At 48.3% G+C, this 23,728-nt stretch overlaps 7 protein-coding genes and 1 long non-coding RNA gene across 9 annotated transcripts; 5 read left to right on the forward strand and 3 right to left on the reverse strand.

Annotated features, from left to right (window-relative positions):
* Positions 1 to 41: 41 nt before the first annotated feature.
* Positions 42 to 503, reverse strand: LOC136193019 (transmembrane protein 35B-like). The gene is made up of 2 exons (XM_065981808.1): positions 402 to 503; positions 42 to 341 (listed from the first exon to the last, which is right to left on the reverse strand). Exons 1-2 carry the CDS (start codon positions 501 to 503, stop codon positions 42 to 44), a joined length of 402 nt encoding a protein of 133 aa, XP_065837880.1.
* Positions 504 to 542: 39 nt separating this feature from the next.
* On the forward strand, positions 543 to 5,064 carry LOC136192592 (WD repeat-containing protein 3-like). Its single transcript, XM_065981235.1, has 34 exons — positions 543 to 735; positions 791 to 867; positions 921 to 983; positions 1,041 to 1,110; positions 1,167 to 1,216; positions 1,276 to 1,344; positions 1,397 to 1,475; positions 1,525 to 1,626; positions 1,677 to 1,718; positions 1,773 to 1,865; positions 1,911 to 1,996; positions 2,048 to 2,116; positions 2,169 to 2,330; positions 2,389 to 2,460; positions 2,513 to 2,606; positions 2,658 to 2,759; positions 2,813 to 2,898; positions 2,955 to 3,023; positions 3,075 to 3,147; positions 3,203 to 3,259; positions 3,324 to 3,424; positions 3,489 to 3,504; positions 3,558 to 3,653; positions 3,711 to 3,764; positions 3,815 to 3,895; positions 3,947 to 3,997; positions 4,052 to 4,117; positions 4,165 to 4,257; positions 4,311 to 4,361; positions 4,422 to 4,465; positions 4,520 to 4,598; positions 4,649 to 4,698; positions 4,745 to 4,838; positions 4,887 to 5,064. Exons 1-34 carry the CDS (start codon positions 568 to 570, stop codon positions 5,028 to 5,030), a joined length of 2,703 nt encoding a protein of 900 aa, XP_065837307.1. The 5' UTR covers positions 543 to 567; the 3' UTR covers positions 5,031 to 5,064.
* Positions 4,395 to 5,366, reverse strand: LOC136192594 (uncharacterized). The gene is made up of 3 exons (XR_010671192.1): positions 5,193 to 5,366; positions 4,849 to 5,135; positions 4,395 to 4,799 (listed from the first exon to the last, which is right to left on the reverse strand). It is a non-coding gene; the product is annotated as an uncharacterized lncRNA (long non-coding RNA).
* Positions 5,367 to 6,477: 1,111 nt separating this feature from the next.
* On the forward strand, positions 6,478 to 8,734 carry LOC136192580 (reticulon-4-interacting protein 1, mitochondrial-like). The gene is made up of 9 exons (XM_065981227.1): positions 6,478 to 7,030; positions 7,082 to 7,150; positions 7,197 to 7,321; positions 7,374 to 7,422; positions 7,473 to 7,609; positions 7,659 to 7,836; positions 7,890 to 7,982; positions 8,039 to 8,412; positions 8,468 to 8,734. Exons 1-8 carry the CDS (start codon positions 6,674 to 6,676, stop codon positions 8,150 to 8,152), a joined length of 1,122 nt encoding a protein of 373 aa, XP_065837299.1. The 5' UTR covers positions 6,478 to 6,673; the 3' UTR covers positions 8,153 to 8,412; positions 8,468 to 8,734.
* Positions 8,735 to 9,941: 1,207 nt separating this feature from the next.
* LOC136193275 (mucin-19-like) lies at positions 9,942 to 19,100 on the forward strand. The gene is made up of 3 exons (XM_065982131.1): positions 9,942 to 10,323; positions 10,379 to 11,854; positions 11,907 to 19,100. The coding sequence occupies exons 1-3, from the start codon at positions 9,960 to 9,962 to the stop codon at positions 18,971 to 18,973; spliced, it is 8,907 nt and encodes a 2,968-aa protein (XP_065838203.1). The 5' UTR covers positions 9,942 to 9,959; the 3' UTR covers positions 18,974 to 19,100.
* On the reverse strand, positions 19,016 to 20,100 carry LOC136193277 (uncharacterized). The gene is made up of 4 exons (XM_065982134.1): positions 19,947 to 20,100; positions 19,423 to 19,897; positions 19,251 to 19,361; positions 19,016 to 19,193 (listed from the first exon to the last, which is right to left on the reverse strand). The coding sequence occupies exons 1-4, from the start codon at positions 20,054 to 20,056 to the stop codon at positions 19,098 to 19,100; spliced, it is 792 nt and encodes a 263-aa protein (XP_065838206.1). The 5' UTR covers positions 20,057 to 20,100; the 3' UTR covers positions 19,016 to 19,097.
* LOC136193276 (centrosomal protein of 85 kDa-like) lies at positions 19,688 to 22,568 on the forward strand. 2 transcript variants are annotated; one of them, XM_065982133.1, is made up of 15 exons: positions 19,688 to 20,224; positions 20,282 to 20,362; positions 20,411 to 20,519; positions 20,572 to 20,683; positions 20,786 to 20,880; positions 20,929 to 20,998; positions 21,047 to 21,123; positions 21,173 to 21,344; positions 21,399 to 21,451; positions 21,497 to 21,584; positions 21,639 to 21,797; positions 21,853 to 21,930; positions 21,979 to 22,041; positions 22,094 to 22,265; positions 22,312 to 22,568. In XM_065982133.1, the coding sequence occupies exons 1-15, from the start codon at positions 20,212 to 20,214 to the stop codon at positions 22,467 to 22,469; spliced, it is 1,500 nt and encodes a 499-aa protein (XP_065838205.1). In that variant the 5' UTR covers positions 19,688 to 20,211; the 3' UTR covers positions 22,470 to 22,568. The 2 variants fall into 2 exon arrangements, with proteins under 2 accessions (XP_065838205.1, XP_065838204.1); XM_065982132.1 differs by having other exon boundaries at positions 19,690 to 20,224; positions 20,408 to 20,519.
* A 46-nt stretch (positions 22,569 to 22,614) lies between these two features.
* LOC136193284 (hydroxylysine kinase-like) lies at positions 22,615 to 23,709 on the forward strand. The gene has a single exon (XM_065982143.1). The coding sequence runs from the start codon at positions 22,618 to 22,620 to the stop codon at positions 23,707 to 23,709; it is 1,092 nt and encodes a 363-aa protein (XP_065838215.1). The 5' UTR covers positions 22,615 to 22,617.
* Positions 23,710 to 23,728: the final 19 nt, after the last annotated feature.

The following is a 23,728-nucleotide window of genomic DNA, read 5'->3' on the forward strand; positions in this document are numbered from 1 at the left end:
TAGCTTACAACACCTACTATCTCACTGCATTCACGTCAATTCTACTGTTCCTTTGATTTTTCCGGTTTCGAAAGCCAATAATGAAGAATTAGTAATAGGCCCAGCACGATCGCTGGAACAGTCGATGCAATAGGTTGTTGGAGGGCGATGTGTGTGTAAACGGCTCCGATCATGACGATTATGAGTACGGCGTTGACGATGCGGCGAGCAGACGGCGACCCGAAAAGTAAAACGACTGATGAAAGAAATTCCGTAATTCCGACGACGAGTCTGTACACGTCTGGGTTGACTTCGATTCCAAAAGGAAGTGATTTTGTAGCGAATGTCACAAACTCCTTTCTCTGCACGAAAAAAATTAAAATAAGGTTTCGAGCAGACGTGGAATTCAGCGCCAGAGGTACCATTTCCTCGGCATGCGGAACCAGGTCTGAAGGCACGATTTTGAGCGTGCCGGCGCTGAAAAACGCGAGAGCGAGAAAAACGCGAATGATCTGCACCAACATACTCGTCTAGCAAGAGGAAATATCAATGATTCCATTCCCTTTTCGAGTCCCCGTCTGTAAGATCATGGTTTTGACGAAGGCTTACCTGCGTTACGTCGAGAGCGCCGTTCTCGGTGTCGTTGCAAGTTCGAATGCGAATGGAGTCGTCCTAGAAAGTGACGAAAGCGGCTATCGAGCCGCCGTTCCCGCTCTCGAAGCTGTTGTCATTTGGAATGTGAAAAAGGGCGAGAAAGTGCAGAAGAAAAAAAAATTAGTTGTCGACCCTACCATTATTCCCTTGCACTTAGATTAGAACGTTGAAGGCGGGAAAACACGAAGTTACAACGATCGCTTTGAGTCCAGATGGAGTGCACATTGCCGTGGGGTACACAACATCACGACTCGCTCTCTTTTCAAACGGCAATGGTATTGAAATAGATATCAAGACGGAGTTGTACGCGTATGGAATCTCAACACCGGTTCTGTCGCCTCTATCTTCACGTAGGTGTATCAGAACATTTAGCCATGACTCTTTAAGAATTCTTCTAAAAAATGTAGTGGTCACAAATCAGCCGTGTCTGCTCTGCAATATGATGCAGACGGCTCTAGACTTGTTTCTGGATCAAAGGCGAGAATGACATTCTGCGCCGTTTTAATTGAAATCAGCATCTAAAAAATTTATAGGACACAGATGTAGTTGTCTGGGATGTAGTAGGAGAAGCTGGCCTTTTTCGGTAGCCCATCTCTGAATGTACTGATGGTGGATTCTGATGCATATTTGTTTTGGGGACAGACTAAAAGGCCATAAAGGAATGATTACGTGCTGTTGGTTTATGATGAAAGCGAACGTATTGGTAACCAGGTGTGAAAATTATTCGTTTTTTGGAACCTACCATTCGCAGTGTGTTTTACAGTTCAAAGGACACGTTTGTGAAATTTTGGGATTTAGACACTCAGCATTGTTTTTTGACATTGGTTGAACATGCTAACGAGGTTTCTAATTTGTGGCGATTCTTTGCTCTAGTGAATTTGGTGAGTCTAGGTTACTGGATTTGTATTTGCTCGGCGTGAATCGTTTCTTGTGACCGGTTCAGCAGACAATAATCTGCGACTCTGGGAAATACGTTTAGGGAGTCCACCTGACGTGAGAAGCAAACGCTTTGTTAGTAGTGCTCACATTTCAGCTTTTGATAGAAGAATGATTCTAGCACAGCAGCAGACCTTGCTTCAGCAGAGGCATTGCACAATGATTTTATTGCTATGCATTTTCTGTTACATTGCTATTGATAGGGTCTCGTACAGTGTCGGTTTGTAGGACAGAAGCAGACTCAGAAAGTCACTTATCTGGGGCTTGACAAATCTTCTCAGTTCATGGGTTGTCAGGTAGAGTGCTCTTATGGGTAAGAGAGTTACTGATAGTTTGTCTAGGGAGCTGATAACACGCTTCAAATTTACTGCTTTCGGAGCGAAAAAGAAATAGAGAAGCGGATGAGGAAGAAAACCAAGCGTGAAAGGTAGACTACCTTTCAGTTGACATGCCATCATTTCCTGGAGAATCTTAATAGTGACAAAAAACCCACTGTTGATGACATAATTTTCTACGTTTTGTCTCTCAGAGCCAGTGCCAAATTGAGGTACTACAATTCATGGACGGATGTATTAGGCAATAATTTAACATCGTTTTAGATCTTTTCATTTTTGCTGGGAGCAGAAGGAATACATTGTGGCCCTGTTATTATTACAGAACAATAGCTTTGAAGTCCAACGCTTTAGAATTGTTGGCAAGTCAAAGCTTGATGGTACGAAACTAAACTTGATAGCAGCCCCAGGACATCGAACAGATATAAGGTGCAGTAACTTTTAGCAGGGCGTTGTCTCAGTCATCACTTAGTCCTGCACGTCTTAGAACGATTCAGTTCAGCTCGGACGACTCGTCTCTACTGTCTGCGTCAAACGGACAACTCAAAGTTTATGAATTGTACGAATTTTTTTTATTTTTTTTGACGGTCTTATCGTTGTATTTCTCGTAGGTCATCCCAGCAGTGTAGTCGCACACTGGAGTGTGGGTATGCAGTTAGTTCAATGTTTGTACCAGGAGACAGGCATGCAATTATAGGAACAAAGGTGAAATGAGCCTCAAACCGCAGGAGATATACTTCTTATGTGTGTACGTAGAATGGAGAAATGCAGCTTTTTGACTTGGCTTCAGGATCTTTATTGGAGACGGTGGCCGCTCACAAAGGAGCAATCTGGTCAATGTGTTTGACAGCTGATAAGGTGCGCTTGCATATATATAGTTTTGTGCCGTGTGCTCAGCAAATGCATTGTAGCGTGGCTTTGTGAGCGGTAGCGCTGATCACGAGGCTCGATTCTGGGAGTTTGAGCTGATTCAGGACGACGACTATTCGAAAACGAGGTTCCATTTGCCAGCCATCGCATCGAAACGTACATTTTTTTCTCTGTTTTCTCTAGTAAACGCCTTAGCGTGGCGCACGTCAAAACTTTGAAAATGACGGACGACGTTCTGGGAGTCAAGTACAGGTAGACGTGTGGATTGACAGGTCTTCCTTTGAACTGATTTGCTGCTTGCAGTCCGGATCAGCGTCTTCTTGCCGTGGCTCTGCTTGATCATACCGTCAAAGTTTTCTTTTCCGACACTTTAAAGGTCTCTCTATTTGTTTTTCGAAATGTAGGGAGGTTTCTGACTAATTCCGTTCTAGTATTTCCTCTGTCTCTATGGTCACAAGCTTCCGGTTTTGGCAATGGATATTTCTTCTGTAAGCTTACTGAGAATTTGACAGATCTTTCAACTTTGTGAAGGGGTTTTTGATGATGTGACAGGATAGCAGTCTCATTGCTACGGGATCTGCGGACAAGAACATCAAATTGTGGGGATTGGACTTCGGTGACTGTCACAAATCAATTTTTGCCCACGGTGACAGGTAAGACGCAAAAGCGCCATTTGAATAGCTCCTAAAGACACTGCTCTTTCCTTTCAAATTTTAGCATAATGGCAGTGCAGGTAATTGAACAGGATAGTTTCTAATGGTTGCATAAAGCTAGCTCTTCGTTCAGTTTGTGCCTAAGACCCATCTATTGTTCTCAGCGAGCAAAGATTTCACAATCAAATGCTGGGATGCTGATAAATTTGAGCTTGTACAAACGCTGGAGGTCTTTTACTCGTATTTTCGTATGCGTGAATGCAATTCATGTCTTCCTTTGCGTAAGGGCCATTTGTCTGAAATTTGGTGTATCGCTGTCAGTCATGATGGAAACACCGTGGTATAGAAAAAATCAATCATTGACTAGTGTAAACCACAAGCACTTTTTAGGCGAGTGGTTCGCACGATCGCTCGTTGCGATTGTGGACTCGAACGCAAGAGCCCTTATTTATTGAAGAGGAACGAGAACAGGTGCGGATGTAAATTTGAGGGTCATGTCGTGCACTGTTGCTTTCTTGCCAGGAAAGGGAGACTGAAATGGAAGAAGAGATGGCTAAAGTTCCAGAAATAGTGGCAAGACGCTCTCCGTTCATTCATTAATTAGCGTTCTTTACGCATGTTCCTTAGGTTCCTGGTGAAACGAAGAGCGAAATCGGAATGGCAGGCAAAAAGACTATTGAAACTATCAAAGCTGTAGGGAGCAGTCTACTACTATGTGTGCACTGATAGAGTATATTTAGGCCGAGCGGCTGATGGAAGCTATAGATTTAGCCAAAGAAGAAACGGCCAAGCTAGATGAACACGAAGAGACTTGTAGGGAAACTGGAAAACAGGTAGGATGAGACTATCGATTAAAAACCTAGTGATGTGACCCGTCTATATGAAGATTCCTCTTCCACCGAAGCATCCTCTCCTAGTTGCATACGGAAATTTGACGGTGATGCTTTTGAACTGCTGCTCTTTTTGCTTTTCTTGATTAGCTACATATACTATATAGCCTTCACGTTATGTGCTTGCGGTTGTGAAGAAAGTGAAGTCTAGGTAACGAAAAAATTCTCTACGTTATTGTATTATTTACTGTTTCTGTAACTTCAGCGAACTTGAAGAGTCACTTCTTGTATTACCCTTTGCGTACGTGATGGACTTGCTACAAATACTTGACGATTGGCTTAAGGTATGCAGAGAGACCCAAGCTTTTGTTTAATTTAACTTCTGCATTTGTAGAATGGACTGGAAATCGAATTGTCGTGTCGCTGTGTCTTCTTTCTTTTAAGGTAAACTATTAGAGATCTTCAAGTGCATTGATCATTTTCTTTCCAGAATTCACCATGACCAAATTGTGGCCAGCAAATCACTCCTTCCTGTCGTTGACTCTCTGAGACAGCAGACTCGGAAAAGGGTGCATGAAACAAAGGTGAACCTACGTGTAGTATGCGTCGACATAGAGTATTTGTTCTTCTAGGATGTAATAGGGTTTAACATTGCCGGTCTGAGATTTTTGCAGAGGAAGATGGAAGAATCGAATGTGGTCTTTTTTGAAGACGTGCCCGAGACTCTCGAGAAAAAGAAAAAGAAACGAAATTTATCTGTTCAGGCAAAGTGGTAAATTGTTATGATTTACCAAAATGCTACTGTACGTACGAGTAGTTCCTCTCTTTCTCTCTCGACGCTTTGCCAGCCACGGATTACTAGAGTAGTAGTAGAAACAGGGCTAAACCACAACTCAATAGCCTATGCTTGCGACAGTCCGGACGGTGAAACGTCTTACGATTTTAGAAGAATCAGTTGAAATCTTCAGTGCATCGCGCAGACTCGCGCAGGAAAATGGTATTCGCTAAGAAATCCTGGCTCCTTGCACTTTTTGGGGCCTCAGCGGCTTTCATGTTGAAACGACGAGTAGAATTCGTCTGAAAGCGGCCAACACTGCTCGCTTTTTGGGAAATACAGCCGAATGCAGTACGAATCCATTGCACGCGTTCGATCTCGCGTCTCGAAGAGCCGACGCGCCGGCGATATCATTCGAAATGCAACGGTTATCGCTTGAAACGCGCGTTACAATGGAAGCGTACGTATTTGTACGTATTATTCGCTCGCCATTTCTAGACCCTTCTACGTGCGCACATGCGTAAAAACAACGTCTAAAAATCATGCAGCGTTCTATACATGCACTTGTCTTGACTATCTTGAAATTGTTCATGTACCGAAGCTCCTTCACTCAGACCTAAAAGAAAAAAAGATAATTTCTGTTCGATCTATCGTGTACGTACCTTTTTGTCCAGTGTTCGTATTGGCGCAATCCAGGCTACACCGCGAGGAGGTTCGAACGCTCGGTAGCCCAAAAATGTTTGAGAGCGAGCCGTGGCATCATAGGCTCAACCACGACGGTGCGGCCTAGGATCGAGAACGGCTCTCCCACACCGTCCCCCCGACCTCGTTGCACCGCGACCCATGGGGCCATAGTCCTTCGCTTAAGAGGAAGCGGGACTACCGGGTTGAGGGAAGGCGCCGAACGCGAGTCCACACACAGCCAGAGGTCAACTTGTACGTGCTTTGATTTTGGTCTGGGAAGTCAGGTCATCTTAGGCTATAGGTCACTAAGCCGAGTGAGAAACAGCCACGAGACACTGGGCCCCCCACACGTTTCTTTGGCGGGAAAGTGAACTGATCTGAGCCTGACGCCCACTCGGTATTAACGCGGTACGCCAGGCTTCGCGACCCAAGCCATCCAACGGACCTTTTATGACTTTCCCAGTGCCAATCGCGCGCCACGAGAAGAACTCGCGCGACGCTCATTCACTGCACCTTACAGTTTCAGCAAGGATTGGCAACCGGCTGAGCACGTTTGATGTTGACATGACCATGGCTTTCCCAACGCCGACGACCTCCAGGGTTCCGCCCTTTAGGCTTTCCCCACCTAACCAGAACTGAAGTTGTGCGCAGCGCGCAGCGGCTTTTATACGAAAGCTGATGCAATATCCGTTGGTGACGGCATTGTCTTCCATTCACCGGGGCAACGAGTCGCTGGTTCGCCGAGAAAACTCGCGCCAATTTCCACGTTCTCTTTACGGTGACGTACGGTGGCTGATTTTGGCGCTAAAACAATGGCGGCTCCTCGTGGTCAATGGTCTACTGCATGACGTTTTTCGTATTCGATTAGGAATCTAACGTTTAGGGCGCATTTCTTTTCTCTACAGCGTCTCCCCATTCGCGCGCTCTTGTGAAAGTCCCGGTAGTGGCTTCGCATCAAGGATGTTTGCCGTACGAACGAAATTCGTCAGTTCTCGACGACGGTTACACATCCCGACAAGTATGCTGGCTCTAGAAGTGCACCGATATGGGCCGAACTTAGCCGGAGTCGGTCTCAACGACTCGCGACGCGTTCCGACGATAACACGACCGGACGAAATGCTCGTTCAAGTCCACGCGTCGTCGGTGAACCCCATCGACTTGCGATTTTCCGAGGGATACGGCAGAACGACAATGAACTTCGTACGTCGTCTACAAGGACAAACAAGCGACGAACTTCCTCGTGTCCTGGGAAGAGATTGCACCGGAGTCGTACAATCGATTGGGACAAAAGTGACAAAGTTTCAGCCCGGCGACAAGGTCAAATAGAACATATATGTCTGTTTCTACATAGTGATGTATCTCTTTTAGATTTGGGCTGCTCCTGAACCGTCTCGTCAGGGCTGTCACTCTGAATTTGCTATTATTAGAGAAAATGAGGTGAGACGGATTTTGTTGGGATTCTGTGACGTCATTCTGTTCATAGGCTGCTCGTAAACCAAGTAATTTGTCGTGGACAGATGCAGCCTCTTTGCCATATGTAGCTCTTACTACGTGGCAAGCGTTGATTAGAGGAGCTGGGCTTGATTCTGTTAGAATGCCGGGAAAGAGGTACAGTTGCTATGGCATGTAGCAATGTTGTTCTCATCATTTCTTATCTTAGAGTTTTCGTGATGGGTGGTTCTGGTGGAATTGGGTCCTTTGCCATACAGGTAGAATTGATCAATGAGATGATAACGAGTAATGAGTTTTGTTTCTGTAGATTATCAAGGCGTGGGGTGGCCACGTCACGACGACGTGCAGTTCGAGTGCTGTGACGTTTGTACGAGATCTCGGTGCAGATGTCGTTATTGACTACACCCTGGATGATTCGACGGAAGCCCTCGTCTCTTTGCCATCGTAAAATGAATCATTTGCGGGACTATTCATATAAAAAGTACATTTTTAGATTTGACGTCGTCTTTCATACAATTGGTGACGATTCTGCAGCTCGGCACCTGAAAGTGAAGAGTGGCGGAACGTTTGTCAGTATCAGCAATCCATTTCTCAGCACAGTGGATCAACGAGGACTTGTTCAAGGCCTCGCCTGCGCAATGAAAGCGTGGGGACGAAAAGCATTTCAAGAGGCAAATCTTGACTAGTTTTGTTCAATTGTTGGTCGTTTAACAGCATTGTTTAGAGAGTTCGAAACGGTGTCAATTATCGTTGGGAATTCTTTAAGCCCAATTTCAAAGCTCTAGAAATCGTCGCTTCGTTAGTGGAAAAAGAAAAGGCTAGTAGCTTTTTTTGTACGCTCTTACATCTCGTATGATACACAAACATGAATAGATCAAGCCTATTGTGCAGTCGGTGCATCCATTTTCTGAGGGGCTGAATGCTTATCAAGAATTAGCTGATGGCCACACTCGCGGAAAAATTGTCATCGAAATGAAACGGTCCTAATTAGAGTATATTTGTACAATAGGTTTTAGTTATGTAGTTATATATTTATTGTAAATGCCTCTTTGTGACGTCATAGTGAGTGCTACTGTAGATGGCTTTCCGCGTTTCATTATTAGTGGCGTTTTTATTTGTTACTTCTGGGGTTTCCGTGATTCTGCGAGTGAGCGAGAACGCTCTCCGTCTATTGCAGAATGTTTGATTCTTGCCACAGGACTATGGGTTGTACCCTGTTCAAGACTTTGACACCGTCATGACATTTTGTACGCATTATTACTGAGACCAATAACTCTACAAACAACGTACAATTCTTCTTAGATTTTCACCTCTATAACTCGGCTCCGGAACAAAGAGTTGCTCTGGTTGAATGGAAAAAATGCTGCCTTATCATTGAGAGTGATGATGTTGACTGCGAAGTACCTGCCTGGAGGGAAAACTTCTTTGAACTCACTGAAGCTCATCTAGATCATGGAACTGACAAAATCGAAGAAAATTCAAATGAGAGGGTATTCACCAGAAACAGTCGTTTTTCGATTTCACAGTTATGTAAGTGGCACAAAGAGAGGGAAATAATGTGCTGCTTGTATCTGGCCTAGTATGTTCACAATCGCGTCGGCTATTGCGATTTTGTGTGTGAATTGGACGCCACGAAACCAAATCGCAGCGTTCGAATAGAATTTGAGACCAGTCCCTGGCCAGAAATGCACGTTTCAGACACTGAAAAAAAGTCTAGTCGGCATCGAAGGGCCGCAGACACGGAAACCATTACAAGGAGTAGGGAGGGCATCAGCATCAATGAGGCAAATATTTTATTTTCTTCATCATAGATGACGTTATAAAATGCGATGGGACAGATGAGGTATGTGAAGTCATTTATTTTTTTGGAAACTGGTCACTCTCTCTTAGGATCCTCAGTGGTATTGTCAGCCGGCTGATTGCGTTTTGAAATACAAAGGAAAGAGAAATTTTTACAACAAGGAGAAAAAGAAGTGTGAGCCAGTTGTAAAATGCAACACAAAAGGCCCAAAAGGAGAAATAATAGCAGTAAATAAATAAAGAAGCATTTTTTGACAGGATACTGTCAATTTGCTCTAGTACTATGATCCGGAAACGAACGAATGCAACTCTCTATCTGTGCCAAAAGAAACTGTTGCTGTCAAGGTTAAAAATGTCACTGAGAGAGGAATGAAGAACGCCGACGTCAAAGAAAGTCGTTCGAATTCCCAAGATGCGTTGTCTTCAGCCGATTCTACAGACAGCGAGGTAAATTTTATATATGCACATTTTTAATTAATCTACACGTACATACCAGCTGGAATGTCACCACGGTAGTCAGGTTGGTGACCGTTGCGTCTGCCACTCGGGATGGCAAACCGGTTACCCGGAATGGAGCTACGATCTTGAGTGGTGCAATGATCCTGTCAGTCTTACAGAGGACATGATCATTGCAGGCTTCTACATACCATCTAAGCGAGAAGCGATAGTTGTCTCGGTAAGAGAATTTATACCGTTGCATCTGATTTAGTTTTGAAATGTTTTTGTTCAGTGTTTGTTGCTTGTTGCTGTCATCTTGATGATTGGGTGGGTTTTGAATCTCATATCCTGCAGTACCACTGTCTGCAGAAAAGAACGGCCTATTAGAAAACCAGCCAAGCGAGCACCGTTAGTTAGCAGCAGTGAAACAGATACAGACACGGACACAGGCACAAGAACAGATAGTGACGACGACTTCTAACTAACAGTATTAAATAAATTATCTAAACTAGGGTCACGCCCTTCGTCAGCGCCTGCGTGTCCTTTCCAGCGGAAGATGATATTCCCAGACGTTGCACTGCTCGTCCTCGCTTTCCTCGGGCTTCTCGGAAGCGCTCGAGGGGCGTGCACGTCGGGCAAGAGGGCGGAAATCTTCGACGTATCGCCGAAGATCGGATCGCTTGGCACGCTGGTCAACGTGACCGGGTGCGGCCTCACGAACGTCGACGCCGTTCGAATATCAAATGCGGCGAAGGCGTTCAAGTATACGACTTTTCTCGTTCAAACGGATCAGCTCCTTCGCTTCGAAATCAGCCGTGACTCTGCCTTCGGTTCGGCGTCGAAAGCCAAAGTCGAGATTCGTGATGCGAGCGATCAGTTGTTAGATGAAACGGCAGCGTCCTTTTGGACATGGATCGATAGTGAGGGCCGAAACGACGTTCTGAGGCGTGGTCATTTTCTCCTTTTTGTGTCTAGATATGAATGTGCAGTTTACTGATGTCAACGGAGGCCAATCAGGCACTAGGATTCGAATTTCCGGCTGTTTGACCCTCTCTTCTGGCGGCCGGCAGTGCGGCGGCGGTACACGAGTGACTGCCGTTACAATTGGCAACATTCCTGCCAAGATAATAAATCAAAATCTGTCGTCATCCATACTACAATATGTCACAGTAGAGGCGGGATACTCATCTGTACCCTTGCCTAGGAGCGAAATTATAGTCAGAGCTGATTCAGGTGCATACGCTTTATTTCAATTTTCATATCATTCGCCTGGCTCTGTGACGTCAGTTGATCCTAGCAGTGGCCAGCGTGGTACAAGGGTTACCATCAGGGGCCGCAGTCTGCTCGGCGTAGGATCTGATGGCAGTACGATTTCTGGTGGCAAAGATGACGTCGAAAGAGTGACGCTAGCCGAAACTGAAGCGGACGTAATTTCCGTTAGAACAGATCAGATCATCGTTTCCGCTAGAACAGGCCCCGCTTCGACGGGCGACGTCGTGATCGTTACAAAATCGGGTCCTTACGTTGTGAGCCAAAAGCCGACGCAGTGGACCCAACTGGACGACGGGTTTATAACAGACGTTATTCCGAGTGCTGGCCAGGCAGGAGCTCAGGTGGCACTGTGCGGAAAAAATTTATCCAATAGCAACACGAACATTTCCACTCTGACTTTGGCTGGAATCAAGTTGAATCAGCCTGTCGTTAGTCAGTCACGCAATGCAAGCTGTATCATCATTTCTGTTCCGCCACCGTTGTTGTTGGGGGGCTTGCCACCTTCTGGGCCAATTCAATTGGTTCACAGCACAGGAGCAATTATTGATTCTCAGTCTGGCGTCACCTTTTTCTATGCTGCAGTAGACAGCGTCGTCCCCACGAGCGGCAGACACGGGACTTACGTCACAATAACCGGTAGCCGCCTGGATTTGAATACAGGCGGCACCGACGCCGTTCTTCTGGGCGGATACCCCGCTACGATACTGTCATCGAATTCGACTTTGATTCGAGCGCGAGTCGGACCTGGACCGAATTTCGCAAGTGCTCTTGGTTCCGTGACGCTAACCGGCAAAGGTGGAACGGCTTTGAAGGGAGAAGTACGTTTGGACATCACCAAAACAGGAGCGTGGCAGTACATCGCGCCGGGAAGAGTGACCAACGTTAATCCGGCACAGGGTCAAGTGGGCACCCGGGTCACAATCAATGGCGTTTCGCTGATTGGTCTTGGAACGAGAGTCAAGTCCGTTTTTCTCGGTGGTCTGGAAGCGACGGTGGTTTCTTCGACAAATGAGTCTGTCGTTGTTGAAGCTCCAGATGGAGCTATAACGGGAAGGGAGGTGAAAATAACGGTGGAGTCAGATACAGGAGCTTTTACCGAGAATGCAACTGGATGGAAGTATCTTGAAAAGGGAACTATATCCTCAGTGTCTCCTTCTAGAGGCCAACTAGGAACTATTGGTAAGTATGACGGCGATATACAGTAGCTGATTTAATTTATTTGTCTTCAAAGTGGTCATCAAAGGAAGAAATCTTCTCGGCTACGGCAGTTCTCTTTCCAGCGTGACTCTTCTCGGCATCCCAGTTCAGAAAATACGAAAACAAAACGATAGCTACGTCGAAGTGGAAGCCGGCGAATATTTGACATCTAATTTGGGATCGGTTGAATTGACATCGTCGAATGGTGCCAAAGTATCGAGTCCGTCCGGATGGTCATATATCATTCCTGGCGTGATAACGACTGTCAGTCCGAATCAAGGTCAAGTCGGAACCGAGGTAACCATTAGCGGAACGAATTTGTTTGGAGGAGGAATCAGTGCAAAAAATGTGACATTCTCTGGAATCCCCGTCGAGAAAGTGCTCAGCTCTACGTCTACTAAAATTGTTGTAAAACTGGGTCGTTCTCTTTCGTCGGGAAATCCAGGAGACGTCGTCATCACGTCGGACACGGGAGCCACGGTAATACGAAGAAACGGCTGGACGTATCGGCCCGAAGGCGTCATTACGAATATTAGCCCGCGGTCGGGTCAATTCGGGACGATCGTTACTCTAACGGGAACGGAATTGCTCGGCTATGGTACGAAGATCATTGGAGGAACGGTGTCCGGCGTCGACATTTTGAGCGTCGAGACGCAGACGGCGTCCTTGGTCAAACTCCGAGTCGGCAACGGGACGTTCAATGCGACGGGAATCGTCGTTCTCACGTCGGACACGAAGGCGACGATTTCGTCGAGTCAGACGTTTACGTACGCCCAATCGAGCGTCATAAACGAAGTGACTCCCCAAACGGGATTCGAAGGAACCGCCGTTTTTATTCGCGGTTCGAACTTTCGAGCCGGAGGCAAATACGTGGCGAGCGTGTCTCTCGACGGCGTGCCCGTCACGACGATATTCTACGACTCGGACACGGAAGTGGTCGTCCAAGCGGGACCGTCGAGCGCGGCGTCGCCGGTCGCCGGTCGAGTGGAACTCGTATCCGAATCGGGAGCGATAACGCGTCGCGAATCGTCGTTCTCTTACAACAGACCGCAGGCAATTGGGAATATCGTTCCCGCGTCTGGTCAACAGGGTACAAGAGTGACCGTGGATTTGCCTTTTGATGCTGGCACTGTGAGAAAAGTCACTGTAGACGAAACTACGGCGAATATCGTTTCGAGGAGCGGTCAGAGCGTCGTCGTGACGCTCGGTCGCCCGTCGCGACAGGGCTCGTTTGTCGGCGACGTCGCCGTCGAAGCGAGCGGCGGAATCGTCACGAGAGCGATGCGAGCGTTTACCTACGTCAGCGAGGGCGTTATATTCGACGTTAGACCGAAAGAAGGACAGTACGGCACTCGCGTCACTGTCACCGGAGAAAATTTTCTCGGTGGCGGGTCGAGAATTGAATCGGCGACATTTGCCGGATTGACGTCGCGTGTCGTCAATTACACGAGCACGTCGGTCGAAGTGGTCATAACGGGAAAGTCGATCGTCGAGACGACGGGCGACGTCGCTCTCACTTCGGATACGGGCTCAATGACGAGAAAGTTGCTCGCGTGGAAAGCCCTGGTGGTCGGATCGATTAGTAGCGTGACCCCGGCTATTGGTCAAATCGGCACCGTGGTGACGATTCAAGGAGCGCGATTGTTGGGCGGCGGGAAAACGATCGTTGCCGTCTATCTGTCTGGCATTAAAGTCGACCGAATCGTCTCCTACAACGATATAGTTGTTTCCGTTATTGCCGGCGATGGCGACAAGAACGCGAGCGTCATCGACCAGACCGGCTTCGTGCGAATCGTTTCAGACACGGGATCCGTCGTGGAGCGAGCAAGCGCGTGGACGTATCGACGACGAGGACAATTGACGAGCGTTGTGCCGCGCGAGGGTCAGCGCGGAACGCTTGTCACTCTACGGGGCACCGATTTACTAGGTCAGGGGAAGTCGGTTCGCGTGCTGCTCGGTCAACGAGAGGCGCTAAACGTCGTGTCGCAGAACGAAAGCGTTATTATTGTGCGATCCGACGACGGAGTCAATATAACGGGAAAAGCGGAGACGATTCGAATTATCGCCGATACGGGAGCGTACTTTGAGGCTCAATCGATTTGGACGTATAGAGAACCGGGAACGATTTCGTCCGTTTATCCAGACGGCGGGCAGACGGGTACGGAAATTGTTATCGACGGCACGAATCTGCTGTGTTCGGGAACGTCAATCAGCTCGGCGAGTGTCGGTGGAACGGTCGCGTCGGTTCTGAGTGCGGATAATTCGCGCGTCGTCATTGCCGCCGGTTATCGAAGTACGGCGAGCGGAACGCCGGTCGATATTCGTCTCGTAGCGAACACCGGTGCCGACGTCTCGCTTTCGAAAGCGTTTACTTATCGGACTCCCGGTCAGATTGCGAACGTCGAGCCGAGAGCTGGCGTCGAAGGGAGTCGGGTTGTGATTAGTGGGACCGAGTTGCTTGGATACGGCAGGACGTTGAAGTCGGTTACTCTGGCCGGCGTACGCGCCACCGCTTCGTTTTTCAATACGTCGCGCGTCGAAGTGATAGCCGGAAGTAGCGGTCGGCAAGCTCTCAGGGGTCCGCTGATAATTACGTCATCATCCGGGGCGATGGTAACGTCTTCGATTTGGTTTTATATCGCACCGGGAACGATTAGTCGAATCGATCCTGTCGCGGGACGTCGTGCCGGCGAATACGTAACCCTTCGCGGATCGAACCTTCTCGCCGGTGGAAGAACGGTGAAAGAAGTTCTAATCAATGGTGCGCGATCTGTAAACGCGTCGGCTCAAAGCCTAACGGAAATACGAGTCCGACTCGGTCCTCTTCCCACTCAGCCTGGAATAACCGGCGTCACTATCGTACTCGACACGGGCGCCACGTATTCAAATTCCACGCGACTCTTTCGCTACGCTTCGGGCGGTGGCAGCGCGACGTCCGTTCGTCCGTCGCGCGGATACGGAAATGAAGTCGTCACCATAAGGGGAACGAAGCTGTTGAATGGCGGCAACGTGTCGTCGGTGCTACTTGCCGGCATCGATGCATCTAGTATCGTTTCGGCGAACGAAACGACTGTCGTCGTCGTCGCCGGCTCCGGTTACGACGTTACCGGCGACGTCGTGATTATTTCGTCGAATGGACTTATTTCTGGTCTTCACGACGGGTGGACGTATCTTCCTTTGTTGCGAGCGAACGCCGTTTCTCCTTCCCGAGGTCAAAATGGGACTTTAGTCGAAATAAGAGATCCGAAAATTGTCGAGTACTATCCGATTGAGAATGCAACGATAGCCGGTATAGCGCCACGGCTAGTCAGCGAATCGGTCAACAAAACCGTTCAATCTGATCGTAACGAAACGATTCTGATTCGAGAAAACGTTCTCACGTTGGAAGCAGGACCGAGTGCGAGTCCAACGTCCGCAGGCGATATCGTACTTCGATCGCACCTCGGCGTCGATTTGATAATAGAAAAAGTCTGGTCTTACGTCACGCAACCTAGAATTCAAACCGTGGTTCCACGCAATGGATACTCGGGAACGCGAGTGACAATAACCGGCGTCAATTTACTCGGTGGCGGATCGAGAGCAGAGGTCGTGACCCTAGCTGGGGTAGAAACGACGATAACAAGTCAATATATAAGAAGCCCGAATTTATACGTCATCGTACTAACTGTCGGATCTCTTCCCACTTCGTCTGGCAGCAGAAAAGGAGAAATTGTGATACGCGCTGACACTGGTGCAACTGTCGTCGAACGAACTATCGATTGGACGTACGTCGGTGTGAACGTCACATCGATTCGTCCCGGCGTAGGACGCCTTGGAACGAGAGTCACTATCGCCGGATTTTCTCTTCTCGCCGGCGGAACGAGTATCAGCAGCGCCACACTTTCTGGATCTCCAGCCACCGTGGCAGCAGGTGCGACGAATACTCAAATCGTCCTCGTCGCGCCGCAAGGCTCGCCGCCGCCGTCGTCATCGCCGGGCGATATTATTCTCGTAATGAACACGGGAGCTCGAGTCGTGTTAAAAAATCGATGGACTTTCACCGACGCCGGCAACATCACTGTCGTCACTCCGTCGACGGGAAGAGAAGGAACCGAGGTCGTCATCAAGGGCGAAAATCTTCTCGGCGGCGGTGCGTCGGCAAGCGACGTGTATCTCGACGGAAGACGCGCCTTGAACGTCATAGTCAGTAGTGGCGAATACGTGCGCGTTGTCGCCGGCACCGGTCCCTTCCCTCTGTCGGGCGTCGCCGGTGGCGTGCGTATCGTTGCCGATACCGGAGCGGAGGTGAGCCGTGGGGCGAGTTTTACGTACGAAGAAAGCGGACAGGTTATTAGCGTGAATCCGAACAGCGGGCAAATCGGCACGCGCGTCGTTATCAAAGGAAAATTTTTCGTGGAGAAAACCGTGGACTACGTCAAATTGGCCGGCGTGCCAGCGACCGTTTTGAGTGCGAGCAGCGGCGAGGTTATCGTTCAGGCTGGGCTGCCAGCTCGGCTCGATAGTTTTAGCGGAGACGTCGAGGTTCGTTCCGACAGCGGAGTCATAAGTCGATACTCGTCGTTTACGTACGACGTCGTCGGTCGAATTGATACGGTAACGCCTTCGGCTGGACAGCTCGGCACGGCGGTTACGATCACCGGTCTACGATTGGGCGGCGGCGGGTCTGTAAGTGCCGTCCGTTTCGGAGACGCGGACGCGACGCTGATCAGAAAGAGCGACAGTGAAATCGTTCTTCAAAGTGGAAAAAACGACGTCTTGGGAAGGACTAATATTACCATCGTTTCGTCTACGGGAGCTCAGGTGATCAGAGTTAACGGTTGGGAATTCGTCAAGCCGAGTACAATAACCGGATTCAGTCCGTCGCAAGGCCGCTACGGCACTCGCGTTACGATCAGTGGAAGCGGTCTCGTCGACGTTACCAATGTTACTCTAGCTGGCATTCCTGCAACGGAAATTGAAGAATATTTGAATCGCGTCGAGGTGAGAGCCGGCGACGGCGTGGAAAGTATGTCGGGTCCCGTGGTCGTTACGTCCGCGTCGGGGGCTAAAGCAGTTACGACTCAGCAGTTTGCTTACACTAAACGAGGACAGGTTGGCGCTCTTATTCCCCCTGAAGGCGTGACTGCAACGCAAGTCAATATCTCTGGAAACAATTTTCTCGGTGGTGGGGCTAAAATAGTAAAGGCGACGTTAGGCGGAATCGAAGCTCTGAAAATTGTCAGTTCTTCACAGTCGTTCGTTGTCGTAGAGGCTGGATTCAACGACGACGGCGAGCCGAAGGACGACGTCGATCTGTATCTTGAGTCGGATTCTGGGGCGATTACGTACAGCGCGTCCGCTTGGTCGTACCTGCCCTCCTGCAAGGGAAATCAATTCGGCAATAACGTGAGCAATTGTCGAGATTGCGACAGACGATGCAAACGTTGCTTTTCGTTTGGAAACGACAATTGTCGCGAATGTCGAAATTTCACCGACGGAAACTTTTGCGTCGATTTCTGCCCGAAGTTTGCTAACGGCAGTACGTGCGTGGACAAGTGCGAGACGTTTCAGTACGAGAAGCGCGTCGAGAGTGCCAACACGACCTATTGCTTGCCGTGCGACCCGCTGTGCGATCCGCGGACAGGCTGCTTCGGTGAAAGCGCCTCGGATTGCAATGCATGTAGCGAAGTGTCAGACGACGGCGTTTGTCGAAGCGAATGCCCGGTGAACAAGTATGCCGATTCAGATCGAAAATGCCAACCGTGTCACAGCGAGTGCCAACAGGGCTGCGACGGGCCCAATCCGACTGATTGCGTCAATTGTGCTCATTTTAGTTTTACGACTTTCCAAGGCAATTCGCGGGTGACTGAGTGCCTCGCTGAATGCGATGCCGATCGCTTTTATCGAGATGGTAACCAATGCTTGCTGTGTGACAACGAATGTCGAGGAGGTTGCGCAGGCACTCGAAATGACCAGTGTGACAACTGCCGTACCTACCAACTAGGAAATCAATGCGTTGCTGATTGCAAGCAGGCAGGTTCGTACTTCGCTACTGAGAACGGCACCTGTACTCCTTGCAATCAGTTCTGCAATCTAAACTTCAGCTGCACTGGACCGAGCAATCGAGAATGTTTGCAGTGTGCCACTTATTCGATGTACGTGAACGACGAGCGAGTCTGCCTGGCGAGTTGTCCTCTGAACTTCTACGAGGAGTCTTTTGTGTGTTTACCGTGCAACGCGCAGTGCACCAACGGATGCAAGGGACCGCTTCCAAGTCAGTGCATTTCGGAGAACGCCGGCGCGTTTGAGGCCGGCGTGGGAACGATAGCCGTCGTTGTGACGGTGTTGGTTCTTTTGCTCGTAGTCGCCATCGTCGTTCCTCTGTGCTTTTGGAAAAAGGCGCGGAAGGCCGGATATAGTTTGTCGTCGACAGGCGGCGAGCTTTATTTGCACCCTACGGAAACTGACGGTGGACGCGAGCTTGGCGTCAAAGAGACGAAAATAGACTCGGCCGAACGGCCTACAAGTTCACTAGAACTTCTCGAGGGTGAAGATGGTGAAGAGCAATACACCGACATGGGCGTTTCAGACGAGTTGAGATACACTGACATGGGAGGACATGCAAATGTGGAGCCAGAACTTTACGAAGACACCGAAGCGGACAACAATAGGACGAAGGCACCACCAGGTGCCGCTGCACCAGCGACTCCGACGTTTAGAGTGCCGCCGCCACCTGAAGAGGAGGAAATGTACGAATCAGTTGATTTTAAAGACGATATGAAGAGGCCAAAGTCCACCGTTTCGGCGAGTGCAATATCTGCCGGGAAAAAACAGACCGTTGCGAAGTCTGTCAGTGCACTCCCTTTGAAGTCTGGGCCGCCTCTTCCGTCAAGAGAACCAGCCGAACCGGTGCCTGGTCTTCCTCCACGAGGATCTCGGCCTCAGTCTCCCTTATCTTCTGTTCCCACATCGCCCGCGCGAGACGACGCACCTCTGTTACCTCCGCGCAGCTCAAGACCTCCGGAGAACGCACCTGTGTTACCTCCCCGCAGCTCAAAACCTCCAGCGGCTCCGCTTTTAGACGACGAGGATTTGTATGAAGATTGCAGCGTTCCACAGTGAAGGTACTGTTGTGCTGGGTTTGCAAGAAAACCGATAAGCTGATCATTCTTTTCTTTGCTTTTTTATGTTTGTATTTTTTCATTTTCTGTATCTTTTTTCTAGCAGAGCTATCCACTGTGGACATTCAGTCTTCGGGGTATACTTCACGCAGCGAACTGTTTGGCAGGTATTGAGTACCATCAAACGAATCAAAAAAATCTTCAACTTCATGATGATTGATCTAGACAGTAAGAGACCAAAAGTGTTAGACCGCTCCCAGAGAGCGACCCATCATTACCTTCGTATTTGCTATGATTTCAATATTCTCTTGAGGTACATACGTCTCTTGGCCATCGGGGCGATCTCTCTTGTCGACCAAAATGGCATAATTGGGCTGTTGTCGCCACTGCTGCAAAGTAAGGTAAATATTTCCCCCCCGAAAAATTTGAAAGAAACGACCCCCTCTCTACCGGCTTGTCCTGCGGATGATTCATCCGAAGCCAAAACTCCGGAGCCTTGGCATATTCGTCCCAGCCAACTATAACGCCCCGATATCCCCACCTCTTGTGCCGTATAACCTGTCCGACCCGATAGAGCACGCGCGACGATCTCGTTCGGGGCGCGCGCGACGCGGCGAAGTGTTCGTCACGTGGCGACGGTCGCCACGACTGTTTCCCGTGTTGCCGCTCCAAATCGAAGTTCATCTTCAAGACTTCGGTCGCCGGCGACGTCTCTGGGTCGCGCTCGTTTTCGTCGTCGATTTCCGTGACGGCGTCGACGTGTCGCGGACGAGATTTCGACGTTGTCGTCGTCTTCGTCGTTCGTTTCGTCGGTTTCTTCTTCGTTTGCAGCGATTTCAACCATTTCTTCCAGCTCTCGGCGTCCGATAGGCTGAGAAACCAATTCGATGTTCGCTCCTTGTACTTCTCTATTGTCTGACCGAATCTGCGTAAAGAATCTCTTTTACTATCATCAGGCAGACGGCGGATCTGACGTTTGTAGAAGCTTTGTTCGTTCACTGGCCGACGGCGTCATCCAGTGAGATATCAGAAGCTGTGCGGGCAATACGGACAGAAGAATGAGCAATTGGACGGCGGGCTGCATAGCAGCAGCAGGCCTCTGCAAGCGATGACGTGTCTCTAAGAAGTTACAGTCCGGGACTTTGTTGCCAAGACTTTGGCAGGCGTTTCTCCCGAAATTTCTTGTTACAAGCGCTGCTTTTGAGCAGTTTGACTCTTTGAGACTACTCCGAACATCTGATGAGAAAATCAGGCAGGAATATACTTGTGTATCGGCTTTCGGGATCTTATCTTCTAACGACCACCTCAGATCGGCTACTAAAGAGCTTGTCTCCACGATCCGGTGTAAAAGCGGCTGTTTCAAAGCCGGCTAGTGGAACAAAAACGAACGGTACGACACGAAAACTACGGACTTCCATCAATAGAGGTTTTTCAGAAGAAGAAGGGCTTACTTCTGCTTTGGCTTGTCTCGCCGAGAAAGAAAAATGGGAGCCGCTCCTGCGAGCCAAGGATAATCTTCTCAGACAAAAAGACCTCGTGATTGAAAGGTTTGAATACGTGGGAAATTATTTTCTTTCTCGAGGGTCTGAGCTCTTGCAGGCAGCGGGTGACCATTGACAAAATGCGCACCGAAGTGCATCTAATGGAGGGAGAATTGAATCGAGCATATATGGCAAATTCACAGGATGATCTCTGGGCAGTTCAGATCCAAGTGAGCAAAGCCTATCGTTGATTCTATGATAACCTTGTCCCTAGGTTAACCTTTAGGCTAGCTTTGCTCCTAGGTCACGATTTTGCCTGTTTGATTTTGTAGGAACAACAGTGTGAAGCTGCCGCACTGAAAGCTCGTCTTGCTGAACTAGAAATCGCCAAGAAGCGCGAAGTGAAGGCGTTGAGCAAAACGCTTGGGCAAGCCATAGTACGACCTTCTATATTGTAAATGAGTATCAGATTTAGAAAAACAGAGGTGGAATTGCAGGAGACGGTTCAAACGTTCAAGCATGATGTCATAGCGTTGAAGGATAAGGTGCGTGGATTCTGAAAACGTTGGACGGTAATTGCAGTGTAGTTACAGGTCGAAGAAAGGGATCGGGCTTGTAGCATTTTATTAGAGGAAAAGGCTTTCTTGGAGCGAGAATGCAATGAGATCAAGTACGTAAATCTACCAAATCTACATGGGGTTTTTTTCTATGGTCACCAGAGGAAAGCTTCGTGACTATGAGTCGTACGTTGTAAAATTGCCTTCGCAAGAAGAAAACGAAGCGCTGAAGGAAGAAGTATTAAAACTTCGCTCTGAAGTAGATCAATTGGCAGCGGAGACGTCGACACTAAGGAAGAATCTTGATAAATCCCAAGAAGATGGAGAAACAAAAGTCTGACAACGATGCGTACAAATTCTGACAGAGACGTTTATTTGATTAATATAGAACAGTGAAATTCAGAAGCTTCGCGACCAAATTTCAGCTTTGCTTCCTGAAGGGTAATTTACTGCTATGAAAACTCTCTTGGACTAATTTGCGTGTAGAGCCCAAGCAAGAGACTCTGTTATTCAGACGTCATCTGAATCCCTAGTTGCTTTGCGAGTTGAAGCAGAACGAGACCACCTTCAGAAGGTTTTTCATTATTACGAAACGAAAAAGCGGTTTCTTACAGTGTACGAAATTCAGGTTCTCGCTGAAAAGGAAGCGCAACACCAGGCTCAAGTTGAAAAGTTGAAAAGATTGTTTAAGAAGCGTCACGGAGACGTCGTGAATAAGCTCAAGATTCAGCTTCAAGACGTTCAAAGACAGGAGCAGATGCTTCGAGAGCGGCTTCAGCAAGAAGAGGCAAAGATGTTCTCCAAGAGAAAGTGATGTGTCGACTAGTTGTGATTTTTTGCAGGACACTGTGTCTAGCATGAGATTGTCGGTGGCATCAGCTCAGGAAGAGAGAAGCAAAAGCAGAGCTTCTATTACTATGGTACCGACGTTATTTTCAAATAAATAAGACCTTATTTCTTTTGTGTAGCTCACTGAACATAATCAGCAATTACTCGAAGAAGTTCTCACGTTGAAAGATCAAATTAAACTGGTTTGAGCATTTTATATTGAACGTGTTCATCTCTGCTTACTCTTTTTCTTAGCGAGAGTCGGAGTTTGATGCTCGGGCACACAAAGTGTCGTCCCTGTCGTCGAGACTTCACGGAGTGACACGTGCTTGTATCAAGGATATGCAAGCCGTCGTGGATTGCTATTTAGGATACAGGGAAGGAAAAGAGCCTGATATAAGCAAACTCCTCGGAGTCAATTCTCCAAGTTTGTTCTGAACGTATTGCCTCTCTAATCCTAATTGTTTTTCCAGTTGACGATGATGATCAAGAGGAGTGCGAGGACCTGCTGGCAGCCAATCAGCAGCTGCTGGATGAAATGGAAGAAATACGAAAAGACGTTGATCGAGTTCGAACTGCTCTATCAGATAAGTATGCCGAGGATATAGGAAAAAATTGCCGGATACAGTAGACCTCACGAAGAGGGATTCCCTTTATGTTTTAGCCGCTTATACGCTATTCTCCGAAAGAACAGACTCTTTATAGTTTATATAAATTTTTCGGCTCAAAGTTCGATTTGATTGCCCCTCCCCACGTAGCGCACGTGCAGACGACGAACCATGGACACGCCTGCAAATAAGCCTTTTCTCGAACTCGATGCCGTCCCTGATTTAGTTCGCCAGCTCTTTCCTGTCTCGTCCGTTAGCCAATGCTCTACTCTCGTCTCCTACGACGATCTCAATTTCGTCGTGGAGGCGACGCTCGAAAACGAACCGCAACAGCAGACGAGAAAATTCGTGCTGAAAGTCCTCAATCGGAGAGATTCCCTGCATGTGCCTCTCGTCGAAGGAATGAACAGCATGATGGCGTTTCTTCACGATCAAGGCCTTCCGTGTCCCGTTTCCCTTCGCGGCCGAAACGGCGACCAAGTCATTTTACACGGATTGCCGCATCCGAATTACAAAGCTGAGCCTGGAAGCAGCGATCTTCCGATGTATGCGGTTCGACTGCTCAGCTATTTGCCTGGCACTGTGCTCAATAGCTTGCCTCGCCAACTCGAAATCTATTTCAAAGTTGGAAAATTCCTCGGCGTTCTGTCGCGACATTTGGAAAATTTTCCGCCCAATCCTGCAATTCAAACGCGCGACTTCACCTGGGCTTTGACCCACGTCCTTGACTGCAAGTCACGCGTTAGCGTCATAAAGGAAACAGAGGAAAAGAAGCAGTTAGTCCTTGACGTCTTGAATGCATATGAAAAGAAAGTCGTTCCCACTTTTCAGTCACTACCTCGGACTTACATACACGGAGACCTCAATGACTATAACATATTATTGGAAAAAGTGGACGGCGATGATTATGAAATTTCTGGCTTGCTGGACTATGGAGATGTCGTGTACAGCTACAGGGTGTGCGACATTGCTATAGCCATGGCATATGCGTGTATAGGCAAGGAGGATCTCTTCTCTTTGCCTGGTAGTATTTTGGCTGGATATCAAAGCTCCTTTCCTTTGAGTGACGCCGAATTTGATCTTCTCTACTATTTGATGATTGCGAGAATGGCTCAGTCTGCTACGATGGGGTCGTATGCGTATGCGCAGAATCCGGATGAGTATTTGCTAGTGCACGCTGCACCAGCGTGGAAAACGATGGCTCGACTCTGGGAAATTCCAAAGCACGAAGTGGAAGAAAAGTGGAAAGCTTACTTTAAATAACAGATAAATAACACGTGTG

This window comes from Oscarella lobularis, chromosome 11, assembly GCF_947507565.1.
Source record: "Oscarella lobularis chromosome 11, ooOscLobu1.1, whole genome shotgun sequence".
Taxonomy (NCBI): domain Eukaryota; kingdom Metazoa; phylum Porifera; class Homoscleromorpha; order Homosclerophorida; family Oscarellidae; genus Oscarella; species Oscarella lobularis.